General features: G+C 39.3%; 1 protein-coding gene across 1 annotated transcript; it reads left to right on the top strand.

Annotated features, from left to right (window-relative positions):
* The first annotated feature begins 315 nt into the window (after nucleotides 1–315).
* LOC145632601 (uncharacterized) lies at nucleotides 316–9,428 on the top strand. Its single transcript, XM_081684958.1, has 6 exons — nucleotides 316–1,478; nucleotides 6,137–6,191; nucleotides 6,435–6,704; nucleotides 6,851–7,580; nucleotides 7,824–8,617; nucleotides 8,778–9,428. Exons 1-6 carry the CDS (start codon nucleotides 316–318, stop codon nucleotides 9,426–9,428), a joined length of 3,663 nt encoding a protein of 1,220 aa, XP_081541084.1.
* The last annotated feature ends 15,892 nt before the right edge of the window (nucleotides 9,429–25,320 follow it).

The raw sequence follows: 25,320 nt of genomic DNA, 5'->3' as shown, positions 1-25,320 counted from the left end.
CGATTATATTTAATAATCGTTCTCTTAAGTTATCTCACTTTTTTGTATAATTTTTAATTTTTTTTCAGGATTTTAAAAAAAAAATAATGTTTCTATTTATATATTAGATTTGTGCAACCAATTTTAATTTTTTCCCACAAAGCTTATCAGTTAAGTAAAAATCATAAAAATTAAAAATTAAAAAAATTAAAAAAAAAAACTCCCTCGAAAGAAAGGGTTTCCTCTCTCGGAAAAAAGAGCGTCCCCTATCCCTCTGATAGCTTGTTGCCGACCTCCGGCGGTTCACGACGACGTTTCAGCCTCTGTTTCTCTACGATGGAAGCGGACGAGATTGCACAGATGTACTCAAACCTTCGCATTCAAGATGAAGACAGGCCTGCTATTGATTTTGGGGCTTTAATCCCTAACGAAAAGGAGGAGAATTTATCCTTGATGCTAGTAGGAAAACTCTTGACTGAAAGATCATATAATGTAGAAGCTTTTAAGAAAACAATCACTAATAGTTGGGCACCGAATCATGGCTTGGCGATTAGGGTTCTAAGCCCAAATTTGTATGCTTTTCAATTCTTCCATTGGAAGGATTTAGAAAGAGTTTTAAAGGGCCGACCTTGGTGTTTCGATAATATGTTGGTGGTGCTGAAAGAAATTGATGGCGATGAACAACCTGATGAGATTGTTCTCACAAAATCGCCTTTTTGGGTCCGAATTAATCTTCATTTCAATTGCCATTCTGACAATCATGTCAGAGCTCTGGTGGAGGGAATAGGTGAAATTATCAAACTCGAAGAGGATTTGCTGGGGATTGGCAGATATCGAAGGGTCAAACTCATGATTGATGTGACGCTGCCCTTGCGGCGTTACCAGAAAATTCTTAACAAAAGGGGAAGAGAACTTCAGGTAACCTTTGCATATGAGAGATTACCACATTTCTGTTTCGCTTGCGGAATCATGGGACATTCAGAAAAAATTTTCCATTCTTTTCCCGACGAAGATAGACAGGAGAAGCTAGGGTGGGGCACTAAACTCAAAGCTACCCCTAGAAAAGGTCTGACAAAGGAACTTGAAGAGGTTGAAAATATGAAAAGTGCAAAGAAACTCACCTTTGTAACAAAGCAGGGAGGTGAGGAGGAGCCATTACAAAATAATTCTGGTCAGAATATAGGCACTATGTCAAATAATGCCCAGGATTTACTTACTGATAAGACCACCCCTCAAATTCTTGACACCCAATTTGGGAATGTTAAGGATAATGTGCAGACACACCATGAGGGAAACAATGTTCTGCTGACAAATAATACTGATGAGGCATCTTTGGCTTCTCTGAGTGTATTTAATGTAGGCAAAGTTATCCATGAGGAGGGTAGAAAACCAAAGAAAAAATTTCGATCAAGTACGGGGACTAGCGTGAATAAGGGAACCACTTCTTCTCTGAAATGTGCTCATATTGAAGATACCATGGAAACTGATTTTGATGACTGGTCGAGGGAATATAATCGGTCGTTGGACAATCACCCTAAAACCAAACAATATTTCTACCTAAACTAACCTAAGACAAGTCTAGGGTAAGTAGAGGATCATATCCACAGGGAATGGGTAAGGACACCGAGAGTATGAAACGGTTGCAATCTAGTTCGGTCACAAATTGGGGGTTTTGATTAGACAACTACTATGGAAACAAACACTAGGGGGAAATGGGAATTGACTCCAACCAAACCAATGGATCAAATCAATAGGCAAACATGAACACAAATTGGGTGATAGAGAGGGTACTCAACATTGCCTTCTTTCGAAGCCACAACACTAAGCATTCCTAAACCAAACTCAACTAACAAGATAGGCCAACCAAGTCTTAATAACGGGAAGTAGACTACTAACTCGGGTTTGTCTTTCGATCGGTCCAAGACAGCATTAAGGCACAAACAATTGGGATTTCTCACCTAATTGTCGCAACTAAGACTACTACATCATTCAAACAAGGGATCATAATCAAGAGGAATTTATCATAATCATATAAGAGTGGGCTCACAACTAGACTCCATCTTTCAATGCTAGCATAGAAGTGAATACATGAGCAATAAGTGGCCAACCAATTACACATGCAATTAACCAATCCCTTAACAATCAATCATCAACCCAAAATGAACATGCAAGCACAACATCAATCAACCCATGGCTTGGTTGGGTCTTCACCCAACCCCTAGCTAATTAACTACTCACTAAACATGGTGAAGGACATCATAACAACAAGTTCTAATTCTAGCATTAAGTTAACAAGTTGAGAGAAGTAGTAGGAATGAGGTAGATTGGACATGCAACAACAATTAAACAAGATCAAGAGAGAAATTAACAATTCAAAGTAAATAAAAGCTGAAATTAAAGAGTAAGAGATAGAGGAAAGAGATTACTTAAAATGCTTCAAGGTTGAGAAATTGTTGAATTTAAGAGAACAATCTTCAATTAATCTACTACAATGATTGAGTATGAGAAGATCTAAGCTAATTAATGAGGGTTTAGAGAAACTAAGGGCCTAAGAAAACTAAAGGGAAAGAAGATCACAAAAACTGAAGTCAAGCGTCATCTTTATACGCCCCAAAATTACATTGTAAAATCCGTCAAAAATCGGGCTTCTGAACAGGAGGAGCGCCCGCTCCTGGGCAAGGAGCGCCCCGCTCCAGGCATCCTGCGCGCCCGCTCCTTCTACTGCAGTTTGAGGCAGTTTGTGGAAGCTCGGGGAGGAGCGCCCGCTCCACCAAGGGTGCACGCCCGCTCCTTATAGTGCAGGGGGTAGGCAGATTGTGATGCTGGGATGAGGAGCGCCCGCTCCTCTAAAGGTGCACGCCCGCTCCTGCCTGGTAAATGCTCCCTCGAGAGTGTCTTCAAACTCATGCTACTTAACCACATTTTTATTGCACCTACAAACACGAGCACACACATAAAAAGAAACGGGGAAGCCAAAAGATGCAAATCGCCATAAAAGGAGTTAGGAAAAGGGATTATAGTAGGGGAATGAGTATAAAATAGTGTTTAAAATGCCATGATAAGTGGACAAATAAAACACTTATCAAATTCCCCCAAGCTAGCCAATTGCTTGTCCCTAAGCAATTCACTTGGCGCAAAACAAACCAATAGATTAGTCCGCTCAAAGAAAAGCACATGTAAATATAAAAGAATCCTTAAGCAATAAATCTCGAGCATGAGGTATATGCCTAAGATCAACCATGGTCATGACTAGCCAAGGCCTAGCTAACCTTCCCGAATGTACTCAACTTTGGTCTATTCAACTTATCTTACCGCGTCCCCAACACAAAGTTCAAATTCCCCCTAATGGTAGTGTCTCATAACTCCTCGAAGGAGCTAGAAGAAACATAGACAAAAGAAGGTTTTAGAACACTCGACATCTCAATGATAAGTACCCTCTCCATATGCTTGTGAACCAACTCCCTCCATCGACAATGGCTTCAACTACTCTACTAATATTACAAAACTCAAGGATTACGACACAAGGTTAAGGCATAGAGAAAACTAGAAGTGCATTGTAAATAAAGCCAAGCTAAGATGTATATACTAAAAGAAAACCCACATGGGTTTCAAACTTTGACCCAAATTACAAACCATGAGTAAACTTGAGACAAAACCGCACCCCCAAGCTTATTTAATTGCTAGGGTGGTGGCTATTCATCACTTCTTTTCTTCCTTTTCTTTTTCTTTTCATCAGTTTTTTTTTTTATTATTTATTTTTTAACTTGGATATTTACATCATAAACTACTAATTACAATGAATTAAATATTGAACTAAGAAAACAATATTGGTATGCCTTAACCTTTTTTTGTGAATAAACAAAATATAACAACCTTAATCAATCACTAAGAGTAGTTTAGGCCGCGATCTTGGGAGTTGGGACTCAAGTTCTCGATCTAGGTACTAAATCAAAGAGGATCCTTGCCACTCATTCAAAATGTAGTAGGCTTGAAAAATATTAAAACCTCACTTTTGGAAACAATGTGGGATCAAATACTACCTTTCGAGGTTCAAATTCCTTTGATATGGGCGACACCTTCTTACCACAATCCTAGACCTTAAGTCTCGTACATTCGGTAAGGTTATTCTCACACTAGCCTAAACTAGTCAATTCTATGTTCAACCAAGGGCATCTAAACCATGCTCGAAATTTTATTACCAAAAGAAAGAAAATATCCATCACATGCAATCCAATATCATCATTGAGGACTAGTCTAAAAGTAAAAGGATTTTTTTATTTTTTTTAATTATTTTTTTTTAGTGTCAAAACAAAAATACTCGGGTTGCCTCCCGTGAGCGCTTCTTTAACGTCATTAGCTTGACGAAAAGTAGAAGTTTGGTTTCTTCACTAACACCTACAACAAAAAGTTAGTCAATGAAAACAAAGAAAAACAAATCTATACAAATGAACTAGTCTCAAAAATTTCACAAGTAACTCAATGCTCAACGCCATTCCCCGGCAACGGTTTTGATGACTGGTCGAGGGAATATAATCGGTCGTTGGACAATCACCCTAAAACCAAACAATATTTCTACCTAAACTAACCTCAGACAAGTCTAGGGTAAGTAGAGGATCGTATCCAAAGGGAATGGGTAAGGACAGCGAGAGTATGAAACGGTTGCAATCTAGTTCGGTCACAAATTGGGGGTTTTGATTAGACAACTACTATGGAAACAAACACTAGGGGGAAATGGGAATTGACTCCAACCAAACCAATGGATCAAATCAATAGGCAAACATGAACACAAATTGGGTGATAGAGAGGGTACTCAACATTGCCTTCTTTCGAAGCCAAAACACTAAGCATTCCTAAACCAAACTCAACTAACAAGATAGGCCAACCAAGTCTTAATAACGGGAAGTAGACTACTAACTCGGGTTTGTATTTTGATTGGTCCAAGAAAGCATTAAGGCACAAACAATTGGGATTTCTCACCTAATTGTCGCAACTAAGATTACTACATCATTCAAACAAGGGACCATAATCAAGAGGAATTTAGCATAATCATATAAGAGTGGGCTCACAACTAGACTCCATCTTTCAATGCTAGCATAGAAGTGAATACATGAGCGATAAGTGGCCAACCAATTACACATGCAATTAACCAATCCCTTAACAATCAATCATCAACCCAAAATGAACATGCAAGCACAACATCAATCAACCCATGGCTTGGTTGGGTCTTCACCCAACCCTTAGCTAATTAACTACTCACTAAACATGGTGAAGGACATCATAACAACAAGTTCTAATTCTAGCATTAAGTTAACAAGTTGAGAGAAGTAGTAGGAATGAGGTAGATTGGACATGCAACAACAATTAAACAAGATCAAGAGAGAAATTAACAATTCAAAGTAAATAAAAGCTGAAATTAAAGAGTAAGAGATAGAAGAAATAGATTACTTAAAATGCTTCAAGGTTGAGAAATTGTTGAATTCAAGAGAACAATCTTCAATTAATCTACTACAATGATTGAGTTTTAGAAGATCTAAGCTAATTAATGAGGGTTTAGAGAAACTAAGGGCCTAAGAAAACTAAAGGGAAAGAAGATCACAAAAACTGAAGTCAAGCGTCATCTTTGTACGCCCCAAAATTACATTGTAAAATCCGTCAAAAATCGGGCTTCTGAACATGAGGAGCGCCCGCTCCATCTAATAGGAACGCTCGCTCCTGAGCAAGGAGCGCCCGCTCCAGGCATCCTGCGCGCCCGCTCCAGGCATCCTGCGCGCCCGCTCCTTCTACTGCAGTTTGAGGCAGTGTGTGGAATCTCGGGGAGGAGCGCCCGCTCCACCAAGGGTGCTCGCCCGCTCCGTATAGTGCAGGGGGTAGGCAGATTGTGATGGTGGGATGAGGAGCGGCCACTCCTCTAAAGGTGCACGCCCGCTCCTGCCTGGTAAATGCTCCCTCGAGAGTGTCTTCAAACTCATGCTACTTAACCACATTCTTATTGCACCTACAAACACGAGCACACACATAAAAAGAAACGGGAAAGCCAAAAGATGCAAATCGCCATGAAAGGAGTTAGGAAAAGGGATTATAGAAGGGGAAAGAGTACAAAATAGTGTTTAAAATGTCATGATAAGTGGACAAATAAAACACTTATCAATGACTGTAGTAAAAGATTGAGAGTGGCAGATGATGTTGTGATGGATACTACTATGGCGGCGGAGGTTGGCTCAGACCAACCCCGCCTCTCTCAATGATTGTGCTATGGTGGAACTGCCGGGGATTAGGTAACTCCCCGACAGTTCGACAGCTCCGTAAGTGGAGTAGAAAGTTTGCCCCGGACTTAGTTTTTCCAAAACGATGATTGATAAAATAGTGTGGAGACTTTGAAGGACCGGCTTGGGTATACCAACGCCTTCGGTGTAGCAAGTAGAGGTAAAGCTGGGGGATTATGTCTTTATTGGAAGGGAGAGGTCGATTTCAATTTGGTCTCATTTTCACAAAACCATATTTGTGGAGATGTTACTAGTCCGGAAGGGAAGTGGAGATTTGTTGGTGTGTATGGGTGGCCTAGAGAAGAGGAAAAGCATAAGACTTGGGAGTTGATCCGACAAATTTGCAATGAAACCATTACTCCTATCCTTTTGGGGGGTGATTTCAATGAGATACTTAGTTACAATGAAATTGAAGGTGGGGCGGATAGAGAACGAAGAGAAGTTGGAAATTTTCGAGATATGGTGAACGATTGTCATCTCTGGGACTTAGGGTTTGAAGGGAGCTGGTATACTTGGGAGAGAGGGGTGACGGTCGAAACCCGAGTTAGAGAACGCTTGGACCGCTATCTTGTTTCTCCCTCTTGGAATTCTCTATTTCCTAATCATAGGTCGGACATCTTTTTCGATATACTTCTGATCACAAAGCCATTCTCCTTCTTGAGAAAACTATCACCCGAAAGAAGAAAAAGAAGAAGAAAAGTTTCAAGTTTGAGACCGGATGGTTGCTTGATGACGACTCTTGTGAACAAGCTGTTAAACAAGCTTGGGATAGTGCGATGGAGGAGCCTATTATGGGGTGTATTGCTGCAGTTGCTAGAGGTTTGCTGAAGTGGAGTGGTAAGAAATTTAACAAGCTGGAGGAGCAAATCAATGATGTTGAAAAAGCACTCAATGAAGCACAAGGGAGGAGGGTGATAGTGGATAGTGTAGAGGAGTGTGCAAAGCTGGAAAAACACCTTGATGAGCTTAATGAGAAACTTGAAGCTTATTGGCATATAAGGAGCAGAGTAGAAGAGGTGAAAGATGGTGACAAAAACACTAAATACTTCCACCATAAAGCTTCCCAAAGAAAACAAAGGAACTTTATTTGTGGATTATTTGATGATGGTGGGCAATGGCATACGGATGAAGACAAAATTGAAGGCATTATTAATTCTCATTTTAGTGCTCTTTTCACTTCCTTGGACCCACCTGAGAATATTATTCAAGAAGTACTCCAAAATGTCACCACTCGAATCACAACCGAAATGAACAGTGAGCTCACAAGACCCTTCACAAAAGACGAGATTCTCAGTGCTCTTAATCAGATGCATCCACACAAAGCCCCGGGACATGACGGTATGCATGCTATTTTTTATCAGAGGTTCTGACATATTATTGGTGATGATGTGTCTAATTTTGTTAGTAATATTTTGCATGGTTGTCCCTTTCCTAATCATGTAAATAGTACTAATATTGTTCTAATTCCAAAAGTAAAAAAGCCTACCACTACAACGGAATTTAGACCAATTGCTCTCTGCAATGTACTCTATAAATTAGTCTCTAAATCAATTGTGATGAGATTAAAAAACATTTTGCCAGAAATTGTTACAGAAAATCAGAGTGCTTTTGTACCTGGTCGTCTTATCACCGACAATGCCTTAATTGCACTAGAGATCTTTCATACTATGAAGTATCGGAAAAAGGGAAAGAAGGGGGCTATGGCTATGAAACTCGATATGAGTAAAGCTTATGATCGAGTTGAATGGGGTTTTCTCCGAAAAATGTTGTTCACCATGGGTTTTGATGGAAGATGGGTTAACTTGGTGATGGATTGTGTAACATCGGTGTCTTATTCCTTCGTCGTTAATGGAAGAATCTGTGGTTCGGTGTCTCCTACTAGGGGACTCCGTCAGGGGGATCCTCTTTCCCCTTATTTATTTATTCTGATTGCTGACGTTTTTTCGAGCATGTTGCAGAATAAAATTCGGGAGAGGTGTTTACATGGGGTTAAAGCAAGTCGTAATGGCCCCGAAATATCTCATCTTCTCTTTGCAGACGACAGCTTACTCTTTACTACAGCAAACCGACAGGAATGCGAAATTGTAGTTGATATCCTCAGCCAGTATGAAGTAGCATCCGGGCAGAATATTAATTATGATAAATCGGAGGTCTCTTTCAGTACAGGGGTGAGTCTAGAGCGAAGGGAAGAACTTTTGGGAATTTTAAATATGCGACTTGTTGACAGACATGAGAAGTACTTGGGTATCCCTACTATTTTCAGGCGTTCAAAAAGAGCGGTTTTTGGAGCATTATTGGACAGAATCTGGAAAAAGCTTCAAGGTTGGAAGGAGAAGCTTCTCTCACGGGATGGAAAGGAAATTCTTTTGAAATCTGTTATTCAAGCGATTCCTACCTATTTAATGGGTGTTTATAAATTTTCGGGGTCAGTTATTCAATCGATTCAATCAGCAATGACAAGATTTTGGTGGGGTTCGGATGGGGGAAGGAGGAAAACCCACTGGAAAAAATTGGTCATCCATGTGTACTCTAAAGTGCCTCGGGGGTATGGGATTTCGGGACTTCGCTGTTTTTAATGATGCATTATTATTGGGGAGGCAAGCTTGGCGTTTGGTGAAAGCCCCAAATTCTCTGCTTGGACGGGTTTTCAAGGCAAAGTACTACCCGAATTCTGATTTTCTTGAGTCTTATCTTGGTTATGCGAGGAGTTACTCATGGAGGAGCATTTGGTCTTCAAAAAGCCTTGTAAAGGAGGGTGTGTTATGGAAGGTGGGTGATGGGAAGCAGATTAATTTGTGGAAGGACCCTTGGGTTGTCGATGCAAAAGGCCGTTTTATTTTGAGCGAAGAAGTGCCTACTCTTTCCAAGGTGAGTGATATTATTTATACTGACCAGAGGGAGTGGAATTATGAGCTTATTGAAGATCATTTTAGTGAGAGGGATGCTCGTTGCATTATGGCGATTCCTCTAAGTGAGAACAACATGGATGATGAACATACTTGGGCTTACTCTCAAATCGGGGACTACACTGTCAAGTCTGCCTATTTATTGGGGAAGGGTTGTGATTTTGATCTCTTCCACCAAGCATGGATTGAAATCTGGAAAGCCGATATCACTCCGAAGGTAAAGCATTTCTTTTGGAGACTATTTTCTAACACTTTGCCTGTCCGTAGCTGTAGGGAATAAATTTCAAGCGTTAATCCCCTTGCTTGAACCCCACTGTGATCATACACTAAAGTATGGTGGCGTCCAAAAGGGAAGAAGATAGAGCAAAAGAGTCGCCAACAAGTTTTAGGAACTTGTAAACCGTTCACAGGGTGAAGGTTACACCCCTTAACGATCCAAGAGATCATCAACTCCATAAGGTCTTGCACCAAATAGGGGTTCGGGGATGAAGGTACAAATCCAACCTAAAAGAGATTGAACCTGCCCTAATAATAGGCCTCTACTTTATTGTGATCGTATTCATGTGCGCTTTCTGACTAACATGCAATCATTAGGATTAACCCTAAACCTGTTTAATCTATGTTGGTTAAATATTAATACATAAATAAATCTATTATTGGTGATCACTTGAATTATAATCACAATTAACCCTAACAAGATTATTAATTATCTTATTAAGCGTGATTACAAGTACGAATTTCCTTTAAACATGCATAAAAGGTGTGATCAAGCAATAACAATAAATATGAAGCAACATAATAATAATCATCAAAATAAATATAATCATAGAAATAAACATGTTCATGTTAAAGCATAATAATAGCAAGATCCTAGGCATGATACTAACAAGATTAATAACAAACCCTAGTGTAGACACCCATTTGTGTCTCCCCAAAACCAAACCCAGTGATGAGTACCTTTCACGTAGAATCATAATCGAATGAAGCGAAAGTGTGGAAAGTCTAGTGTTGCGGAAAGTTTTATTTTCTTTTCTCTTCTCTTTGTTTTTGAAAACTTATTTTAATAAAACAGTCAATCCAGTTTGGTTGGTCCATGATATGGGTCCAATAGTATTGTAGTTGGATGGGGCTTGACAAGAGCTTTCCAACGATATATTATAAGCCCAATTCCGATGAATATTGAGGAAGTTATGGCCAATTTACTAAACTGGGCCCGGTTTGAGCTTTATATACGGCCCAATGATCTAGGGGAGGGCCTAATATGATTTATCATTCCTAATGCAATTAGGAATGGTTATAGTCTTCTAGATTCCTCTAGAAGGTTCTTTCATTCCTAATTCAATTAGCATTGATAAATTGACTTTTGTTGACTTTTCAGAGTTTTAATCAAAATCAAATAGCATTTTCGAGGAAATTATATGATTTTATCCTCCAGTACGGCAAACTTATCGGATTTTTGAAAACGCGTTAAAATTAGGCTTGGCGCCTAACCCCAGGCCTTGGCGCCTGGCGCTAGTGTTGGTGCCTGGCGCCAGCTAGCCAAGGGTGGCGCCAACTCTGTTTTTTGTGTGTCAGACTCTGTTTTGTTTAATTTATCTTTTTGGCTTATTTTCTCTATAAATATCGTATTAAAAACTCCGTTTTCATTCACCTATTCTCACTAATCATTCACCAATTCTCATCATCTACATCCATCATTCACCTACAATCAGTTTTTCATTCTTAATCATTAATTCTTCATTCAATTCTTTCTTCTTACTTTGCTTTTCATACAAAATTCCGCATTCACAAGATCTAGAAACACCTAGCCATATTCGAAGTTGCCTTCGCCCTAGACGTGAAAGGTTTAATTTCTGAGGGTTTGGTCCCAAATCTCTCTTTCAATTATTTAATTTAATTGTTTGATTATTGTAGGCGTCGTTCGAAGTGCGCCTACGTTAAAAGCATGTGTGAATATGCTTGGCACTCTTAGGAAGTAGGAATTGACATAATACGATTAGGGACAAAGCAAAGTAGGGAGCCGCCAACAAGTTTTTAAGGAACTTGTAAACCGTTCACGGATCATAAAAGGCAACCACGAATAAGGGACAACGATTGACCCGTGAAGGTTACACCCCATTCATAATCCATGAGATTACTAACTCCATATGGTTCGGAACCACGAAAGGAGGATCGGGGATGATGGTACGAAGTGAGTCATGGGGTCACATTCGCCCGTATTGGCCTCTACTTGATTCTTATAGTGAAAAGTGATTCCTGCGATCTCAAAGGCATACAAACAAAATATTCAATTTGCTCCAATCTATTATTAAGCTAAATTGGTTTAATATTAATGCACACATAATTCTAAATATTTGGTGATCACTTGATTAAATAACAAGATTAAAAGGGAACCTAAACCGGTTGTCCAAATTATCTTATTAGTCGTGATCTTCAATTACATATTCCCATTAACATGCAATATTGTGATCATAAAAAAAAATAAAATCAATATGAACATAAAAAGAACCAATTTAATCATAATTCTAACAATAGAAAAATTGTTAGAAAAATAATAATAAAAAGAGCATAACTCTTACTTTGAATCTGTTTGTTTGCAACTACAAAATAATAAACGAGTTAGTAACTTCAAGGAAATAATAAAAACAATAACTAAATTAAACAAAAACAAGGTTAATTTGGGGCCAAACCCTCAAACGATTCTACCTTTCACGCCTTGGTTTAAGGATAGAACCTCGAGTAAAATATGGACTCCTTTGAGTGCTTGAAGAAGGAATTTTGAAGTGAAAAGGGTAGGCTAGTGTTTAGGTTAAGAGCATAGAAGAGAGAAAATAAGAATAATCGAATTCTGGTCCCCGTCCATCAGAAATGAGGGGGTATTTATAGGGAAATGTGCTGAGGGAGCACACGGAACCCTAAAATGATAAAAACCCTAAAAAAGTATCCCGTGACACGGTCAGACTGTACCGTGACACGGTTAGACTGTACCGTCAGACGGTACAAGTTCCCGTGACACGGTCAGTTTTTGGAGTGACGCGGGAAATTTTCAGAAAACGGAACGGAAAACGCGTCAAGGGTTTACGCGGAAAGGACACGGAACTTCCCGTGTCACGGCAGACCTCCCGTGTCACGGGAAGTCCCACCGTCAGACGGGAAGAGTTCCCGTGACACGGTCAGTTCCAGTCCATTTTTCCGTCTAAATTCATTTTTTAACCCTAATTTCTTTCGGCTTTTTAAGTGCCGATTGATAATTTCGGGCTTTTTCCTGACTTTTATTATTCGGGCTAAAATAAGAAAATAATAAATAAAAATAACTAAAATATTTGGGCCAAAAATAATAAAATAAAAAAGGTTTGGGCTTAAAATTAATTAACAAATTAAAACTATGCTTTTACCAAACACCAAGACATAGACCTTTCGAAAATATGAATTTAATACGATATTTTAAGCACTCTCGGGATTAAATACTAAACCCGACCAATGGCGGCGGTGAAAGGTTATTTATCATCGGGCTTGGTTTTGGGGAGACATTTTTAGGTGTCTACAATTATTATTTTCCTTGAAGTTACTAACGTGTGTATTTTGTTATTAGAAAGTGGTACGAGGCATCAAAGTAAGTACTTTAATGGTTTTAATTGATGTTATGATGTAGAAATCATGTTTTAATTGTTATTATGATATTCCTAGTATCATGTCTAGGGTAATTTTAATATTAAATATGATTGTTACGATGCTTCATATATTCTTCTTAATATTTATGATTGTTAGTATCATGTTAGGGTTAAAGATTTGATTTTTATTGCTTAGTGACATGCTAGGGTTTGTTATTAATCTTGTTAGTATCATGCCTAGGATCTTTTTTTTTTTTTTGGTAAATAGAGAATTTTATTACCAAAAAGGGAAAGTTACAACTTACAAACCAAAGTTGCAACAACAACAAACACCAAAAGACCTGAACCAGGCCAAACCACCACCAGCAGCCTAAAAACCAGCCTAGCCACCTTCTAGGAAGGGTTCTAGAGAGGTTTAGAGGCACCTACTGGACTCAGAGTCCCAGCCACCTTCTAGGAAGGGTTCTGGGAATCAGGACCAGACAAAGAAGCACTACAAAACAGCAGAACAAAGGATCTGCAAATAACAGGCAAAAAACAAACCAGCAAAAGCCAATAAAAACAAAAATTACAGGATTGACAAATGTCTATCAGCCTTAGAGCATCTACAAGCAACAGCAAATAGAATGTCTCTAATCACATTTCCGGCAGACTTGCAGCTTCCTGTAAAGATCACAGCATTCCTCTGCAACCAAATCTGGTAAACAGCTTCAGCAAAGCACATCCCTAGAAGCTTGTTCTTAGGTTTAGATTTCCTGCAAACCTTAGAGACCCAAGCTAATTCAGCATCAAACTGATTAACAGTTCTCTTATAGCCCAAGACTTTGAGAACTTGCACCCAAACATTTTTGCTAAAAGAACAATAAAAAAACAGGTGCTGTACATTTTCAAAACTCTGATTACAGAGAAAACAGACAGGGTCACAATTGATGTTCCAGCTAAGCAATCTGTCTTTAGTCACAAGCCTGTTTTTGACACTAAGCCAAGTAACAAATAAACTCTTTGGAGAGGCAGCATTATTACAATCCACCCTTCTCCATTCAACCTTGGGAACTTGTAAGTTAAGGTACTGATATATTTTTTTGATCTTCACCTTACAACAATACATTATAGACTCCCAGTTGCCAATAGTGTCAATAATAGCCCTGCATTTCAAAATTCTTTTGAGAACCCAAGAGCATTTCTTAGGAGCATCCATACCCCACCAAGGTTTGTTTTTGAAATAATAGGCGTGGACCCATTTGACCCATAAACTGTTAGCTTTGTGAGCCAGATCCCAAAGTAATTTGGTGATAGCAGAAAGATTCCACTCGGGAAGAGAGATAACATTCCACCCACCACTGACCTTAGGAAGACAAACCTGGGACCAAGAAACTAGAGATTTCTTTGAGGGATTAGCTTTCCCAGTCCAAAGAAAAACTTTAAATCTTGATTCAATTTCTTTTAAAATCTTCTTAGGAAGGACAAAAATTTGAGCCCAATAGGTTTGAATACCAAAAAGGACACTTTTAACCAACTGTAATCTACCAGCATAAGAAAGAAACCTGGCAGCCCATCCATTAATTCTAGCAGTCACCTTATCCACCAAAGGTTTGCACTGAGCAATAGTAAGTTTCTTTGAGGAAAGAGGAACCCCAAGGTATCTAAAAGGGATAATCCCAGGAGCAACACAAACCAAAGATCTAAGAATAGCCTGCTCATTCTCAGGTACACCACCAAAGTAAACCTCACTCTTATCCAAATTTGCAGAGAGCCCTGAAGCTTCAGAGAACTTGGTGAAAGCTTGGAAAAGAAGAGTAACAGAACCACAGTCAGCCCTAGAGAACATAAGTAAATCATCAGCAAGCATGAGATGAGTCAAATTCATTTTCTCACATCTAGGGTGATAATTGAAGTCAGGATTCTGCTTCAGTTCAAAAAGACATCTGGATAAATATTCCATCCCAATTGCAAAGAGAAAAGGGGACATAGGGTCACCTTGCCTAAGGCCCTTTCTAGCAGGAAAAGGTTTGGAAGGAATCCCATTGATCAAAATAAATAAAGTAACAGTAGAAAGACATCCCCTAATCCAGTTAATAAACTGAGCAGGAAAGCCAAGTTCAGCCATAACAGTTTCAAGAAAACTCCATTCAACTGAATCATAAGCTTTTTTAAGATCAACCTTGAGCATACACCTTGGAGTGATATACTTGTGGCTATAACCATTTATTAATTCAGTTGCAAGCAATATGTTATCACCTATATGCTTGCCAGGAATAAACCCAGCCTGAGCACTATCAATAATCTCATGAAGCACAGAAGCCAACCTAGCCTAGGATCTTGCTATTATTATTATGCTTTAATATTAACATGATTATGATTTTATGATTATAATTGTTATAATTTATGATGATTATTATTGTTATTATTATTTTGATGATTATATTTTTATTATCATAATTATTTATTATTTATTATGTTGCTTGATACATTATTTTACTATTTATTGCTTGATCACGCCTTTATGCATGTTTAAAGGGAATTTGTACTTGTAATCACGCTTATATAAGATATTTAATAATCTTGTTAGGGTTAATTTGATTATAATTTCAAGTGATCGCCAATAATAGATTTATTTGTGCATTAAATTCAACAAACATAGATTAAACAGGTTTAGGGTTAAACCTATTGATTGCATGTTAATCAGAAAGCGCACATGAATACGATCAGAATAAAGTAGAGGCCTATTATTAGGGCTGGTTCAATCTCTTTTAGGTTGGATTTGTACCTTCATCCCCAAACCCTTATTTGTTTCTAGACCTTATGGAGTTGACGATCTCTTGGATCGTTAAGGGGTGTAACCTTCATCCTATGAACGGTTTAAAAGTTCCTTAAAAAACTTGTTAGCGACTCTTTTGCTCTATCTTCTTCCCTTTTGGACGCCACCGTACTTTAGTGTATGATCACAGTGGGGTTCAAGCTAGTGGGATTTTAAGCCTAACCGTGAAAGGTTGGCGCGAGTGGATGGGACACCGCGAGTTTTTGGCGACTCCACTGGGGAGGATTTCTATTTTAATTCCTGAATTTGTTTCGGCAATGATTTAGAATGAGTGGATGAGACTCGAAACGTTCTAAGTATTTCATGTGCGCAATTTTGATTAACATTATTGCTATATGCATAAAAAATATCTCATTGGAAAGACCATCCGTAATGAGTTAAAACATAGGATTTTACACGTAGGAAATTTGAGAAATATCTTTCAATACTAGGACTGAAATAACACCGCGCGAAACTGGAAAATTTTATCGAGCACAGAAAGCTGCTGAGGCATGTGGGAAGTAGCGTCAGGGGCCATAGCTTAGCGCCAGTGTTTTAGTTGTAGCGCCAGACTCCAGTATTGGCGCCAGGCGCTACAGTTAAAAACTGGCGCTAGTCTCTGATTGCTGGCGCCAATTTCCCCCAATACCGAGCCAGAAATATGCGTTCTAATTTCGACCGGTTTTTTGTATTGTTTGCTCGATCCTACTTGCTGATTGAATTATTTTTTTCTCACTTTTCTGAAACCCATATGTGTTCTACATATGGATATAACCCTCTGGGAATTCATGCTTCATCTACCTGATTGAACGCTCCGTGCAACAAAGGGTACATCCGAGATGTTGAATTCACCAAACCATGGAAGCGAGTTTTTCTAAAACTCGCGGGGTCCCATCCACTCGCGCTTACCCTTCACGGTTAGGCTTCCGCGCGGTGCATCCGGACAATTAACCATGGACCCTTTATTGACTAAACCATATCTCGAACTTTAGAGAACTAGAGCCATGGTTAGGTTGCAAACTCATTGCATCATATTGTGCCTACTTGACTAATTGTACATTATTTGTTGTGCATATATATTCTATGTTTCTCTTAACCGTTTGTTGACTTATGTTGAGACTAAATAAATTAATGACTTAAAGAACTTTGCCTAATTAATTAATTAATTAATTAATTTGAGTCAAAAAAATCTAATATTTTAATCGGAATTGACCTAGTACGACTTTAGGCATACCCCAGTTGACTAATAACACCGAAAACAGTCCCAGACCGAAGCTCCAATATTGGCACCAAGGTCTGAGCTGTAGCGCCACATTATGGAGTGTAGCGCCTGACGACAGTTCTGTCGCCTAGCGCCAAGCTCCACAGTGTGACGCCAGTCCTGTCGCTTGGCCGACAGTTCGGATTATTGGTCGAGTCATCACCTAGGGTCTAATTAATCAGTCTCCTGTTTAATTCGGTTAATTTTGCTGTAAATAATATTTAATTGAATCAATGATCGAGTTTAGGCACTAAGTCCCATGGTCTTACACAAGAGTCCAAGCATGTCACTTACACTCAACGCACACACCAATACACATACTTTGACCATGATTAAGAGAGGCTTGTGTGCGCGTTTTTCCGTCATTTTTTTTAGGGGGGTAAGTCGGATATTAATCCTCCAATATAAAAATAATAATACTTAGTTCCCTAAAAATATGTACATTATTTTGCCAAAAATATGCACCCTTTTCTTTTTTCTTTTTTCCCTAAAATAAACCATAAAGTCAAAATGATTCGAGTCAAGTAATTAAAACGCAAAATGGTTTAATTTACTGCGCGTGATCAAGAAAGGAAGAACGATTAATCAAAGACAACCTCTTCGTACAAGTCCAACTTTTCGACAAACCCATAGCTCGCAAGAGAAAAGCTAAGACTATAATGGCAACTCAAGAAAAAGTCAATGATCTTAAGAACCAACTAGCTACCGTGACTGAGACACTGAAGCTTCTCGCACTTAGGATCGATGATCCCGTGAAGCAACAACAGATGGACCTCATGCAAGAGAGTTTAAGAAAGTTGTCTAGCGACTACAAGTTTCAAGAGCTTATATCACAAGGGGTCTCGGTGGACAAAGATCTTCTTCCGCAGAAGTTCAACGCCAACGACATCCCAAAATTCAGAGCAATTGACAACCCTTACTTCCATTTAAGAGCATTTGAAACAATAATGAGTATCAAGGGTATCGATAAGAAGGTCTTCCCTTCTCTGTTCTCACTATCTCTCGAGACCGTTTGCCAACAATGGTTCTTTTCTCTCGAAAAAGAAAAGACCTCTACCTGGGAGTCTATAGCAAACGTTTTCGTTGATAGGTACAAGTGCAACATTCAAGTCGAGACTGACCATAGAGAACTTGAAATCCTCAAGCAGAAAGAGAATGAAGGTTTCACCTCTTTCTTTAACAAGTGGAGAGAAACCTCAGCTAAGATGATTGAGGTGCCAACTGAAAAAAAGTCTGTGAGACTGTTTATCAAAAATCTCCAAGAAAAATATTCCAAGCATCTCAAATATCAAAATAATCTCCATACTTTCAAGGCCGTTTATGACATTGGGATCAATATTGAAGATGACTTGGCTAAGTCAAAAGCTGCCAACAATAACTCCAAATAGTGGCTGGAAAGGAAAAAAGAACGACAATCCTTCTTCTTCCAAAACCGCCCACTCAAATAATGTTAGCACCTTTAATTTAGGAGAAGTTCTTGCCATGAACAACCAAGGACAGAAAAAATCATTTAGGAGGAACTTCACTCCTATTGGCATGAGTTATGACACCACATTTGATCAATTAAATGCAAAAGGTCTTATAACTCCTATTGGACCATTTCGGGACCCACCAGTCGAGAAGAGGTCGGTTAACTGGAACCCCAATGCACACTGCAAGTATCACCAAGGTAGGGGCCATCTCACTGAAAGCTGTTGGAAGCTTAAGAAAGATATCCAAGACCTAATCGACAATAACAAACTGCTGTTGCCCCTTGCCAGTAAGAAACCAAGCATTGACAATGCACCTCTGGCTCATACCCTAGCTATCTCCGATGAAGAAAACGAGGTTGACCCCTCCTCTCTCATTAGACCTGTCAAAGAAATCAGTGCCATAGAAAAAGAAGAGGAGATCTTTTTCGATGTCAAGGATAACCTTCCAGAACCGGCAAATAAAGATGATATACAATTGCTCACACTGTCTATGAAGGAGGCATCACAATTACTACGTGAAGCTCTCAAAGTTATGAACGAACTCCATAAGAAATATGATGAGCTTCCACTTCCAAAAGAAGAACCTAAAAGAGAATTCACACCAGTGAGAACGACTTATGAGGCAAAGCACTTTCGCTTACAAGTCACTGAAAAACCCAAGAAGAGCAATAGAATCTACACTCCAATTGGGATCCCATATGTGCAAATGTTCGAAATGCTCTCCGAGAGTGGCGAGGTCAAACCTCTCGAACCGAGACCATTCGAGTCATTAAAAAGGACAGATAGATATTACTGTCAGCATCATCAATCAGGAGGTCACACTATAGAAAACTGTTTCAGATTCAAGGATTTGGTACAGAAAATGATTGATGAAAAGAAACTAGTCCAAGTTCAACAAAAAGAGGATACAACCATTAATGGAGTTTGGGACAGTGATGAAGAAGATGTCTATCTAAAGGACATAGTAGGACCTTCACCTTCTGTGTCATACACCACAGATGACATTTGGACTGAAGAAGATTCATCGATAGATGTCCTCACAAGATTTGGGAGAATGCAACCTCCCGTTTCAACACAACCTATACCAACCACACACCAAGTTCCCATACCTATCATCGAAGACAATGACATTGTTAAACAGTTTAAGAAGACAAAAGTTGAGATGAACGTGTGGAAACTTCTGGCAACATCTCGAGAACATAGGTTGGCTGTAATGAATGCCTTGGATAAAATCGGGATAGACTCTGACACTACTCCTGAGGGACTAGCCAACTTCCTCACAAGTGACCTTCCTAGTCCGATTAATTTGATCACCTTTTTTGACAAAGATTTACCCCCAAAACGTGACAAACATTACAAGGCATTAAACCTCACGGTAGTTTGCAAAAGGATGAATGTTCCTATGACTCTTGTAGACAATGGATCGGCTATCAATGTCTGTCCACTTAGAACCGCGAGGATGCTCGGCATAAGGGATGAAGACTTAACTCTATCCACACAAGGAATAAGAGCCTACGATAATACTCGTCGTCAAGCTCTTGGCAAAATTACCCTAAATATAACGGCAGGAGCAATAGAACATGCTACTACTTTCCAAGTAGTGGACATCAAAGCTTCATTCAACTTATTGTTGGGACGCCCTTGGCTTCATGATCTAAAGGCCGTCCCTTCATCTCTCCACCAACAAGTGAAAGCTATAGTTGGAGGAATTCCAATCACCATTGATGCTTCGCCTATGAGAATCAAATCCATAGAGAATCCAATCATTAATGTAGAGCACGACGAAGATGACGAAGACCTATGGGGCTTTAACGAAGAAGTCTCCTTAATCCAGGAGGATGAAGGGACCCCTCTTTGCCATGACCCCCATTCAAACATGATTGTCAACGCCATGCTGAAGAAACAAGGACACTTTCCTGGGATGACTTTAGGAAAGAAGAAAGGAATAGCAGAACCGCTGGAGTCACCTGGCCTCCCTAAGTTAGATACTTTCGGACTTGGTTTTGAACCGACTCGGAAGGATCTCAAGCGAGCCCAGGAAAAGTTGAAAGCACGTAGGGACGCTCGCATTCAAAAGAAAGCAATTCCAATGGAGCAGTACCCTCTTACGCTTAATGGTCAGTTTATAAAAGAAGGAGAGGACTATCCATGCCATGAATTTCCCGAGCCATTTGTTGTAAACGGCATAAGACAACCGGGATTCGAGATTTTCTTGGATTGCTACTTTACTGATGAAATCCCAACTCCCGTCCATAAGGAGAAAGCACCCCCATGCTTTGACTTTAACGTCATGGGATTACTGTTTGGGCGAGAAAAGAATGAGCCAACTTATGAAGAAGATAACTCCTCGCTCATTCAAACGGTCCTACAAAGTGAAAGCTTCGACCCCTCGAAGCTAATTACTCCAGCTGAAGGATCACTACAAGGGTGGCGCAAGACTATCAAAGTGACGACTCCAAGCGGAAGGAAGATATCAATCACGATAGGGCAAGGACCGATGTTTGAAGAGTCGTCTGAGTAAGAGTCCGAGTCAGAGTCTTTCCCTTTAGAGTCTTCTAAGTCTTTAGTAGTAACACCTCCCCCTCCTATTGCTTCTCCTAGGATAGTTAGTGATCCAGACCCTGAGGACATATCACTCTTTGATGTAATGATCTCAGAGTAAAATAATATTTCTCACTCTTCTTACTTCTTGTGTTCTTCTCTAACCCAAGATGACGAGCATTGCTTAGCTAACGATGAAAAAGACAAAGAAATTATTAAAGCAATGGAAACACTCGAAAAGAAAACACCGGTAATTGAAGAAACTGAAACAGTTGATATCTCGAATGATTCAACCCATAAAAGAGAAGTTAAAATCGGATTAACATTGAATAAACAAGAAAGAACCGATTTAATTAACTTACTTAAAGAATTTATCGATGTATTTACTTGGTCATATGAAGATATGTCAGGCATTAATAGAGAAATATCTCAACACACTATACCACTAATTCCAGGAATGAAACCTGTAAAACAAAAGTTACGTCGAATGAAACCCGACGTAGCACTTAAAATAAAAGAAGAAGTTCAAAAACAAATAACTGCAGGTTTCATCAAGGTATCCAAATACCCCGAATAGGTCGCCAACGTCGTCCCAGTTCCGAAGAAAGACGGAAGGGTAAGGATGTGTGTCGACTATCGAGATCTAAATAAGGCAAGTCCAAAGGACGACTTCCCTTTGCCACACATCAATATTCTGGTAGATAACACGGCAAATCACGCGCTGCTCTCGTTCATGGATGGGTACGCAGGCTACAACCAGATTCTCATGGCAGAAGAAGACATGGAGAAAACAACCTTTATAACTCCATGGAGCACTTATTGCTACACGGTAATGCCATTCGGGTTGAAAAACGCGGGTGCTACTTACCAACGTGCAGCAACTGCCTTACTCCATGACATGATGCACAAAGAAGTCGAAGTATATGTAGACGACATGATTGTAAAATCAAAAGACCGTCCAAGACATCAGCTAGCCTTAAGGAAATTTTTCGAAAGGCTAAGAAAATATAACATGAGGTTGAATCCATCAAAATGTGCTTTTGGAGTCACCTCAGGCAAGCTCTTGGGATACGTAATAATCTCTAGAGGAATAGAGGTAGACCCGACCAAGATCAAAGAAATCATGTCAATGCCACCGCCCAAGACTGAGAAACAGATTCGAGGATTTATTGGCCGGTTGCAATACATAAGTAGGTTCATATCAAAACTGACGACAATATGTGAACCAATCTTCAAGAAGCTCAAAAAGAATGTACCAGTAATATGGGATGACGAGTGTCAAAAAGCCTTTAAAAAGATCAAAGCCTATCTCTCAAATCCTCCCGTATTAGCGCCAGCACTTCCCAGAATACCTCTTAGGTTATATTTGACGGTTACCAAAGAGACAATGGGAGCCATGCTAGCACAAGAGGTAGAAGGCAAAGAGAACGCAATTTACTACTTAAGCAAAAAGATGCTCGAATACGAAACACGCTATACACCGCTCGAGAAATTGTGCCTCGCCTTGGTGTGGGCCACAACTAAGTTAAGACATTACATGTTGTTGCATACCGTTTTCGTAGTGTCCCAATTAGATCCACTCAAGTATCTATTCAAGAAATCTACACTCAATGGACGCATTTCAAGATGGATAGTCAATCTAGCCCAGTTCGATGTAAGGTTTATGCCACAAAAAGCTATTAAAGGATCCGTGGTGTCAGACTTTCTAGCAGATTTTCCAATAGAAGACTCGACGCCAATACAGGACAATGAATTTCCAGATGAAGACCTAATGGTCACTGAAGATGATACTTGGACCTTGTATTTCGACGGAGCCTCAAACCAAAAGGGATGTGCCGTTGGAGTACTACTAGTATCACCTAAAGAGGAGCATGTTCCAATCTCCATAAAGCTTGATTTCGACGTTACCAACAATGCTGCTGAATATGAAGCGTGCGTGGTAGGCCTTGAAACGGCTTTGGCATTGGGAGTAAAAAAGTTAAGAATATTCGGAGACTCTTCTTTGATCATCAATCAGATGGTGGAAAGTAAGGAGCGAAAGCCTAGCCCCTTACCAAACCTATCTGGAAACTCTTACCGATCAGTTAGAGAAGGTAGAATACACATATCTACCTAGAGAAGAAAACCAATTTGCTGATGCCTTGGCAAGATTAGCCTCAATGGTTAGGATTCCCACGAAAATGGAGCAAATGCCTCTAACTATCGAAAAAAGGCACAAATCAGCATATATCCAGGCTATAGAAGACGACGACTTAGTCCAAGAAGAAGAAGAAGAGGAAGAAGAACCATGGTACACGGACATACTCAATTATGTCACCAATGGAGAATACCCTCCTCATGCTGACAAAAGAGCAAAGCGAGCATTGAGACTTTTGGCTTCTCAATATGTACTCATAGACAATGAGCTACATAAAAGGGTACCTAAAGGTCAAGCTCTCCTATGCGTAGGAAAGAAGGATGCACAAAGAGCAATGCGAATAGTCCACGAAGGAATCTGTGGGACACATATAAATGGCAAAATGTTAGTCCAGAAAATAATGCGAGAAGGATATTATTGGAATACAATGAATAAGGATTGCCATCAATATGTAAAAAGATGCCCTAAATGCCAAATTTACGCCAATTTACAACATGTCCCTCCATCTTTGCTCTACACCTACACATCGCCATGGCCATTCTCTAAATGGGGAATTGACATCATTGGCAAAATCACTCCCCCGGAAACAGGAGGCCACGAATTTATTCTAGTAGCAATTGATTACTGACAGGGTAAAGTCGTATCCCCTAATCAAAAATAATTACCTAAATCACTAACTAAGGTAGATAGGGAAGTAGGGTCGATCTCCACAGGGAAACAAGTCTTTTTACTCCTAATTAAATATTATAATCTAAATTATTTAAGTAACCAATATTTATAATTAAGTAAAAGACTAAACTACTAAGGTTGAGAATGGGAAGAAAACAATATATAAAAGGATCTAGGGCATAGGTTCACCAATAAATAATACTTCAGGGTAAAACATAGTAATCAATCATTGACATTGCATAAATAACATGATTAACAGGCTCTCGCAATTTATTAATCAACATAGATCTAACAGGCTCTCGCAATTTACTAGATCTAAGTTCTTATTGAAAATAGCCTTTAATATCAAATTAACATCTGCTCGATTCATCAATTTAATATTGCTATACTTTTACAAGCCGCAATTGTAAAACATTAAAACAATCCAATAAGAAATTATCATGCAATACCAATAATCAATAATAGTCAATCATCAACGCATCAATTAACCAGATTGTAAAGGGCTCTCGCTACGTATTACAATCACACAATTAATTTACCGGTATTAAATCTCATCTCTCGAATCTTGACTTAACCATTTATAAATTAACTTGCCTATTGAAACTAGACCTAAACATTAATTCTCATCTCTCGATTCTTGAATCAATATTGCCAAACTCATGCATAAAAGATAGGCCTAATCTAGTCACAGAGCATTAAATCAATCAATAGGAAATTAATCTAGCACTGATAATCAACAACAATAATTTACCCCTTCATATTATTTATTAGATCCCCATAAACCCTAGAAATTAAACTACTCACACATATTAAAAACTAAACTAATCAAAGCAATAAAATAAGTCATGATGAAAGGAATAAAATAAACAACTAAGATTAAGGGAAGAGAAATCGTTACAAAAATAAATCTGGAATTAATGAAAGAATTAAGAACAAAGGTTTAGAGAGAGATTAAGAGAGAGAAAACTAAGTAGAGAGAGAAAGTCTCCGAAAGAAGATCCCTAATAATTCCGTACAAATCGTATTTAAACCTTTCCTAAAACACGAATTAAAACTAAACTAATCAGACTCTAGGAAAACACGCGCCCGATCGGGCGAAGGGCCGCCCGATCGGGCCCGCCTTTTTCACAACGCCCATACTGATGTGCCGCGCCCGATCGAGCCTACGCTCACCCGATCGGGCCCGGTCTTCTTCTTCGAGGCTTAGACTTCGATTGGGCTAGATTTCTCGGCCCAATCCATATTTCCTCTCGGGTCTCGAATACATGGTCCAAATGCCTCGTGATCCCAATTAACGAGCCCTTAATCACCGGCTCTCACCGATCTTGGGCTCCAAAAGTGGTCGTGTCCTTCTAGCTTCCGTAGTCGATCCAATAAGGCCCGGGAAAATGCTCCAAAAGTGCAATTTCCTGTAAAATACAACTAAAACTACGAAAACACTAGAACACACAAATTAGTAATAAAAGTGGCCCGAAAGAGCCAAAAACACTACTAATAACGACCACGAGACGGGGATAAAACACTATATAAACTAGACATATCAATTACTTCACAAAGTGGGTCGAAGCGCAATCATACGCTAAACTCACTGCAAAACACGTAGCACTCTTTATCGAAAGAAATATTATCTGTCGATATGGAGTCCCACATGAAATGATAAGTGACAATGGAACTCACTTTCAAG

The sequence above is a fragment of the Chenopodium album genome, chromosome 1, assembly GCF_948465745.1.
Source record: "Chenopodium album chromosome 1, dcCheAlbu1.1, whole genome shotgun sequence".
Lineage (NCBI taxonomy): Eukaryota > Viridiplantae > Streptophyta > Magnoliopsida > Caryophyllales > Amaranthaceae > Chenopodium > Chenopodium album.
The sequence above is the reverse complement of the archived record's forward strand: the minus strand, read 5'-3'. Positions and strand labels throughout refer to the sequence as shown.

Bases quoted from the DNA above. Each gene is read 5' to 3' on its own strand.
- LOC145632601 (XM_081684958.1), top strand. From the start codon at position 316: ATGGAAGCGGACGAGATTGCACAGATGTACTCAAACCTTCGCATTCAA. The intron at 6,705-6,850 runs GTGAACGATTGT...TCCTAATCATAG, and splicing joins TTGGAAATTTTCGAGATATG to GTCGGACATCTTTTTCGATA. The intron at 8,618-8,777 runs GTTATTCAAGCG...TGTACTCTAAAG, and splicing joins AGGAAATTCTTTTGAAATCT to TGCCTCGGGGGTATGGGATT.